The sequence below is a fragment of the Genypterus blacodes genome, unplaced genomic scaffold (genome assembly GCF_046128005.1).
Source record: "Genypterus blacodes isolate CSIRO-AG114 ecotype Tasmania unplaced genomic scaffold, CSIRO-AGI_Gbla_v1 ptg000052l_1, whole genome shotgun sequence".
NCBI lineage: Eukaryota > Metazoa > Chordata > Actinopteri > Ophidiiformes > Ophidiidae > Genypterus > Genypterus blacodes.
Window position 1 is genome coordinate 228,427 of NW_027466864.1, and position 8,186 is coordinate 236,612.

At 42.6% G+C, this 8,186-nt stretch overlaps 1 protein-coding gene across 1 annotated transcript; it reads left to right on the top strand.

Annotated features, from left to right (window-relative positions):
* Positions 1 to 3,268: 3,268 nt before the first annotated feature.
* eomesb (eomesodermin homolog b) lies at positions 3,269 to 8,186 on the top strand. The gene is made up of 7 exons (XM_076150418.1): positions 3,269 to 3,370; positions 4,514 to 5,213; positions 5,378 to 5,532; positions 5,746 to 5,867; positions 6,209 to 6,367; positions 6,534 to 6,595; positions 7,212 to 8,186. Exons 2-7 carry the CDS (start codon positions 4,681 to 4,683, stop codon positions 7,996 to 7,998), a joined length of 1,818 nt encoding a protein of 605 aa, XP_076006533.1. The 5' UTR covers positions 3,269 to 3,370; positions 4,514 to 4,680; the 3' UTR covers positions 7,999 to 8,186.

Genomic DNA, 8,186 nt, shown 5'->3' on the forward strand with positions numbered 1-8,186 from the left:
AATCTTCGTGGAGAGGCAGAAGTGTATCTCCATGGGATAGCTGGAACATGACAGCTCACCAACCGCCCCCACGCTGAGCACCAAATGTGATGGTCCGCTCCTGCTGCTACTCTTAACAGGATGTAGGACCAAACCATGGATATCAAAGTAGGGGGGAGAGGAGGAAGTGGGTCACTACAGGATTTTTACCGTCTGCCATTTCACTCCTGAAATGAAAACTCTCATCCATAGTTTGTGGAATGGGAATACTGTTGTACGGTTGTCAGTCTCAATGGTAAAATATGTATTCAGATACCAAAGTTAGCCCAGGGAGCTAACCTGTTCATGATGGAGTCTAAAAATAAAAAACACAACGTTGTATACACCAGCTCTGAAAATAAACTCCTTATTACAAATGTATTCACCAAAGTCCCACAATCCTCTTCATATACAAAGGAAAAGGGAGGACATATTTTTGCAGGATCTACAAATGCAGCCATTAACCAGGGGAGGCCAAAAAGTTGAAATGCTATTCAAATAAAGTGATAATTAATTAGGTCTCTGTGTCTGTTGTCGATAAGAGGTCATTTCCTTGGAGGTGAGAAAGACTTACCCTCAGAACCAGATTTGTGCTATGAGAGTGTGTCTGTGATGACATCATAAGTTGTAGTGGGCAGAGCTCACTGGCGTGGCTTTAGACCAACAGGCCTTCTGCTGCCAGTGGGGTGGCAGTGGCCTAGGGCAGCGTGGCAATGGCCAGGTCACCAGCTTTTTCCTCCTGCCTGGCATGAGCTCTGCAGGAGGGCTGGACGGCAGAATGGCAAGATGTCAGAAACAGCCCTTTAGACGTGTCAAAAAGCAAGCACAGCTAGGGGAAGCTGCCCATCCAGTGTGTCAGAGACAGAAGAGAGGACTCTCCACAGACAGGCTGTCCAATACACACATGACAACAAAACACCCTTATCTGACTCACTGGGGAGATGATAAACTGATAAGGTAGTAATCTGTTATGGAGACAAACTAGAGGATAATCAGGCAAACAGTTACAATACAGCAAATTGAATAGTAGTAAACTTCCCTTTTCGTTTTTCTCCTCTCTCCCTCATGTCTCCTTTTTCTTCCTTCTCTTTTTTCCCCACCACAGCCTATGAAGCGATATGTAGCTACCTGCACTGCCTGTAAAAACGGTACATACAAATGTCACCCAGAACTCTGCGTCTACAATACTGTGTCATTTCTACAAAACCTTCGGCAGCCGTGGCTTTCTGCTGTCATCCTGTCACCCTACTGTCTTAATTACCTTGAACATTACTTTGCCTTAGTACCATTCGAGTACCATTAGTTCTCTTCAGGGTTTCACACACTCTTTTCTCTCTCTTACTCTCTGCCTCTCTTCCCCCCTGAATGTTTTTTGTTTGTTTTTTAAAGCACACACACAGACCAAACTAGCAGTCGTGGGATAAGGTGGCCTTACCTTTGCTTTCACACAACTGTCTATCTCGAACAACGCTATTAAAAAATCTGACTGTACGGATCCGGATCACCGTTCCACGTGTGTATCACATACCCCAGGTCCCAGTCAACGTCTCTTTCTTTTCTCTGACTCTCTCTCTTTCTTTTCCCCCTGTTTCTGTATCCAAAAATCTCCAAAATGTCCCATTACTGTACGCTCATTGTCATGTCAAATGCTTTCTTCAATAAAAATATAATCAAAAGAGTACAAATTGCCAGGTGATCTGAATCTGTGGAACTCCAGCTACAGGAAGGATTTTACTTCTGACTTACTGGATTTACCTTTACAGTAAGGTTCCTAAACAAAGACAGAGAAATGTATAATTATGTAAATATATTAACAGTATACATTCAATATGAAATTGCTATAGATATAACTAAAAATCTCAACAGTATTACAAATATTGTCCTTGATCACAGACCATTGAAACTAATTTAGATATGCTGAAACCCTGTAGTTACACCAGGATCTATGAATTCTCACTTTGTATTCATGACCTCCTGAAATAATCAAACAGCCTAATCAGCTGAATTCAATCAGTAGGAGTGTATTACCTTTAGACTGTTTACTGTTCAAATCCAAACAGTTTACTTGTCATGTTTGATGTGTCGTATGTTTATTTCAGAGGCGTTGCTTCGCTAATCCTCTCACTGTTCCTTTCACATGTAAACATATACCCGACAAGCACTGATAGCTGAGCGTCGTCTGGCCCTCTTGAAGATTTGGAGAGGGTCTTTAAGTCGTTAAGGGCGTTCATTAACACACAAATGTAGTAATGTAGCGTTTAGAGTATGGTCTCTTTGAAGTGATGAAGTGGAAGCGATCAGGGAGGAAACAATGAAAGATTTGTCAGCTTTCAGTAACTGCAACAAAAAAAAACATCTGTGAACTTTTTATAATTCTTGTTGCTGATCTAATTGGGTGACACAGTCTCAAAACATTGTACCACAACACTGGCAGCCCTTTTTGAGAGTTGGACTCTTGTGAAAACTATGTCCCCTTAGATGTTTTGGTCACTGAGGATGTCTTTTGTTGGCCTGTGATCAATGACGCTCCAATCACACACTTGCAAGATATACCTCCAGGCATTTTTCTCCAGAGCCACCAACACAATGTTTGAAACTCCATTTGCAGTGTTACACTCTGTTTGAGTGCTTTTGTTGCTTTTCTTGAGTCTTCATTCCATCAGTACAAGTCTCACAGAATAGCTGGCAAACTAACAATGTTGTTTTACGAAGTCTTTGTTAGTCAATTTGCTTTACGGAAACGTATTTCACAACTGACCAGGTCATCCATATCTTTGATATACAGCACATAGGAGGCTCTGTCTACCTGCAAGTCAAACCCAAGGGCTCCACTTGCTCTTTTTTATTTTACTTGACTTTCTAAAAACTGTATTTTGACAATTCAACCCATACAATATCAATACCAACGCAAAACCTATTGGGGATTTTACAAAAAGTAGATCAGCAACTTTATAGGTACACTGTAGTCTACCAAAAATCAAGTGAATCACAGCGATCACAGGTGACTTAAGAGTTGATTGAACAGCATAAAGCAGTAATGTGAATGCTGAGACTTTTTGCTCTTCCACCTTTGGCTCAGAAGCTGGTTAGGACCCCCTGCCCCTCCCCTGGAGATCGGTGGAGATTGTGATAATAGGCTGGTGTCTGTGCGTCACGGTCACAGGCAGAAAGGAGCGCTGATCAGCCCGCCTCCACACTCTCAGGCTTTATCCGACAGTCTCTCCTCAACCCCCATCACAACATGATGCAATGTGCCGGTGCGCACTCATACAGTTTCTTTTGATTTTTGTTTGCTTTTAGTTTGTGTGTTTTTTTGTTGTGGCGAACTACGGTGGTCCAGGAGGCTCCTTTGGTAAGTTTATGTTACGTTGTTGTTATTTGGAACCTTGTATTTGTATTTGTATGTTGCATATAAAACCAAATCACCTGAAATCTGAAAAAATGTTGACCTTTAAAAAATACGCTCAAATGTCGATTTGAACTTGTAGAATAGATGATGCAGCTGGATTAGAAACATTTAGATTGTATTGTTTTATTTCTTGTCAGTGTCCGTTATATTATTTGGTTGCCGTTACTTAAATGGAACTGTCTGATCCAAGAAACATCACAGGTTTCTTCAAACGGAAAAGTAATTAGCCGTGTTCATCTCAACGTCCCGTAGGGAGACAGAAGAATCGCATCGGAATTGAAATGAATGCAAATTCATTAACTGAATGATGATGTAGGGTTGAAAGCACATTATCCATTCTACTCAGAGAGAAATGAAAATATTTGCAAATTTCTTTGACCAAATAACCAAATTTTTGATATGAAACAGATTGATTATGCTGTCAAATTATTTAGCAATAGTAGCATTTTATAAACTAATAGTCGCCCTTAAAAATGTGCGAGGCAAAAAAAATAACGACTCATCTGTTTGCACCCTCAAATTCGTTCCAAAATTTGTCATCGATTTGATGGGCCGTGGGCGAGCTTTCAGTGAGGTGCTACGCCACAAAACACACACACAACACACACACACACACACACACACACACACACTTGAAGTTTGTCATATGATTTACAAGAAATGAGGAGGAATGGCCTTATGGTGATGGTTTCTCTATCTGCAGAATGATCACTTTCACCATTTAAGGGGACAAACAGATATCCTGCACATACTAATGTTGCACTGATAAATATATATACCCTATATATACCCTCACAAAATAGAATTAAAAACACTAGGATGTTAGGATAAGATATCTGTGGGGGTTTGGGAACGCAAAGAAAACGCAAAGAAAAACACTTAACTTACAAAATAACTTAAACGTGGTTGAAAGTGGTGACAGACTCCACAGTCACTCCCCAAACAAGAGCGAGTATCTCCGGCTCCCAACTGATCGCCCATCAAAACTCATTTAGCAGCAGCTGGTCACGTGAATCTGTCTTTTCCTTTAAGTCTGGCCTCAAGCATAGACTGTGTTTAAGAATAATCATTTGTGTTTTCATGCAGGGATGCAGTTTGGAGAAGTCTTTATCAGAAGAAACTTTGCCTGAGAACATTTTAGGGGGTCCCTGGGGAAAGAGTCCCAGAGAGAATAGAGCTTTTCTCGAGTGGGATCAAAGCAGCCTGAATCGAAGCCTGTGACGAGCCTGATCGGGGGGCGAGAGAAAGCAGCCATGCTCGGCGGAGAAGGAGAGAGCAGCAGCGGCTTTACCGCAACCAAAGACGCGCCAGATGACAAGCGCACATCTCCAGCTGCGAATGCGGATGATCCGGCCTCTGTCAGCCGGTACACGGAGCATGTCATAGGCACCGACCGGTACTATGTTCCACCACCCACGGTTTCCTCCAAACAAACCCCAGAATCGGCAAAACCCTGCTCGTTCATCCCCTACACTCCCAGCGGGGCGGTTTATACGCCGTCCAGCGCCGGTAGATACCACCCATCCCTGCATTTGAGTTCCGTGTTGCCCCCCGCGAGTTTCTCCCCCTCCGCCCCGGGCCGTAGTCACTTCGGCCCGGCGTACCAACTCGGACAGAGCCCCGGGTGCATCTATCCACCCTACTCCGGCTCAGGCTCCGCGCTCAGCAACATGGCTCTCCCCGCCGGCGGCCCCGGGATGAGGGCCCAGGTATACCTCTGCAACCGGCCGCTGTGGCTCAAGTTCCACCGGCACCAGACCGAGATGATCATCACCAAGCAGGGCAGGTGAGACTGAAGGAGAGGGGGGGAACTTACGCGAGAACTTCCACTTTGACTCACTCATTCACGGGAACAACAGAAACTATTGACTTCTGTAATGAAATAAAAAAAATGAGAATTCACTTCAGTCTCCTGCAGCATGTTTTTTTAAATGATTTAAATTCTTGCAGGCGGATGTTCCCGTTTCTCAGCTTTAACATGGCTGGGCTGAACCTGACAGCGCACTATAACGTGTTTGTAGAGGTGGTGCTGGCGGATCCGAACCACTGGAGATTCCAGGGTGGCAAATGGGTGACATGCGGGAAAGCGGACAACAGCAGCCAAGGTACGGAGGAATATTTTTGTAATGATTTCATTCAGTTTTTTGCCAAATTTCTGATGATGTAGTTGCAAAATATTGAATTCTAAGATAAGCGAGGCCTTCGTGTAAACCTTTATAGTCCGTTTGGCAATACTTTTAAATCGGCAGACGGGCTGAATACTAAATACAAGTTATTTGCAAGGATTTTATTAAATGTATATTTTTTTGGATTCACAGGAAACAAAGTTTACATCCACCCCGAGTCTCCAAACACAGGGGCCCACTGGATGAGACAGGAGATCTCCTTCAGCAAACTGAAACTCACCAACAATAAAGGAACCAACCACGGTACTTCACAGGTAAACGCACTTTAAATAGCGCTGTTAAGCTGTTAACGGAAATTGGAATACAATTGTTACATGTTTTTTCGTTGCGTTTTGAATTTTTAGTTAAAAGTACGTATGTTTCAATTTGTTTGTTTGATTGTTCTCCTGTTATAGATTTAAGCGACATAACGCTCATCTCAACAAAAGCCATGCAACTGAATGTTTAAACAAAAACAAAAACACAATTTCCTTTTTTTAAATGCCAAAAAAAAGATTATATAATAGTATAGTATAAACGCTTAGAGGTTTAACGAACACATTCTGTATGTTTAAAAAGCTGCAAAATTCAGTGTTAATCTGTATTCTGCGTGTAGATGATCGTCCTTCAGTCGCTGCACAAGTACCAGCCCAGGCTGCACATCGTGGAGGTGACAGACGACGGAGTGGAGGACATGAGCAGTGACGCTAAGACTCAGAGCTTCACCTTCCCAGAGACGCAGTTCATCGCAGTCACTGCCTATCAGAACACCGATGTAAGTATGCACTCCTGTATATGCTGCACTTTCCTCAGTTTGTTTTAAATAATCAAATTATTGTACAGTATAGCAATGTTGATGTGTATAGAGACATCATGTGTAGTAGTAAGGGTTCAAAGGTTATGCTTTTATTTTTGTTCTCTCCTTTCTACACTTGATTCAGATTACACAGCTGAAGATTGATCACAACCCTTTTGCCAAAGGATTCAGGGATAATTATGATTCGTAAGTACTTAATTTTCATGCATTACACACAAGTTTTACACCATGATCACATTTTCACCAAGTCCAATTTTCTGTGGTATTGACCTGCCTGGCAACATTTTAGGCAATAATCATATTCATAATTATTATCAATACTTGGACACATAATAAAAACAATGTATAAATATAAGTGTAATGAATTATATTTGGAATAACATTTTGAATATCTCAGTAGTACTATTATGTAAGTCATGTAGTGAAAACAGGAAATAGGGCAAGTGAGTGTTGGTGCCATGGCTGAGCAACTCGGCAATATTAATGTCACTCACAATAATATTCTAATATTAACCTGGAATTGTCACATGAATAAGTTAAAAAGTCAATTTAAAAAGTATTAATTGCAAATAGTATGGTTATGTATTGTGGTTGTGTGCACATAATTCTGAGGTAACAATCTGAAAATGCAGATTTTTTTGTGTGATAACCATCAACCGGGGCTGTAAAATGGACATTCCCCCGTCTAATCTTAATTTTATGCCCATGTCACTTACAACAGTGGCTGCTATTTTGAAACTACTCTGCATTATGTTGCGTGAAGTTTTCACTCCCCCAATGCCCTTCCTGTATATCATTTCAGGATGTATACTGCTTCAGAAAGCGACCGCCTCACACCATCACCGACCGACTCTCCTCGCGCCCACCAAATTGTCCCTGGCGCTCGTTACACCATGCAGCCCCTCTTCCAAGAACAGTTTGTCAGTAATCTCCCCCCAAACCGATTCTACAACAGTGAGAGAGCGGTGCCACAGACTAATAGCCTCCTCTCCCCTCAGTCGGAGGATGCAGCCTCACAGAGGTGGTTCGTCGCCTCCATGCAGCAAGGGGGAAACGGGGGCAACACTAGTGGCAAGCTCGACCTGACTCCATATGAGGGGGAATACTCCAGCTCTCTGCTTCCTTATGGCATTAAATCCTTGTCCATGCAAACATCCCACGCTCTCAGCTACTACCCAGACTCTCCATTTACCACCATTTCTGCAGGGTGGGGGTCCAGAGCCACCTACCAGAGAAAGGTGGCTCCAAGCCTACCCTGGTCACCCAGACCCAGTCCAACCACAGGTTTTGTGGAGGAATCGGACAACGAAAAGCCACAGTTGGAGGAGGAGATAAACAACAGTGGAGGCCTCATTTCCACCTGGACAGACACACAGCCATCAGCTCTCACTTTAGACAAAGCTGACACATTTTCCACATCATGCAAGCGCAGGCGTTTGTCTCTCAATGGGCCAAGCGCAGAAGAGTCATCTGCTGACATTAAGTGTGAGGATGTGGCCTCTGCTGCCGGCAACAGTAGCTCCTACAGCAAGGAAGCCATCATATCCAAAGGCATGGCACCGTACTATTCTTTTTACACAAATCCCTGAATATGATTTGTGTTGGGGGAAAATACTGATGTCCTCTAAAAAAAAAAAATTGCTCATCACAGACAGGAAATTAGATTAAAATGGTTTTTTTTAATCTGTGCCCAACTAAAATTTATTTGCATTATTTGTGATCAGTGTTTTTATTCCACTGTGACACTCAAAATACTAAGGACACACACACACACACA

Coding starts and splice junctions, on each gene's coding strand:
- eomesb (XM_076150418.1), top strand. CDS start 4,681: ATGCTCGGCGGAGAAGGAGAGAGCAGCAGCGGCTTTACCGCAACCAAA. Junction 5,533..5,745: donor AGCGGACAACAGCAGCCAAG/GTACGGAGGAAT, acceptor TTGGATTCACAG/GAAACAAAGTTTACATCCAC. Junction 5,868..6,208: donor CCAACCACGGTACTTCACAG/GTAAACGCACTT, acceptor TTCTGCGTGTAG/ATGATCGTCCTTCAGTCGCT.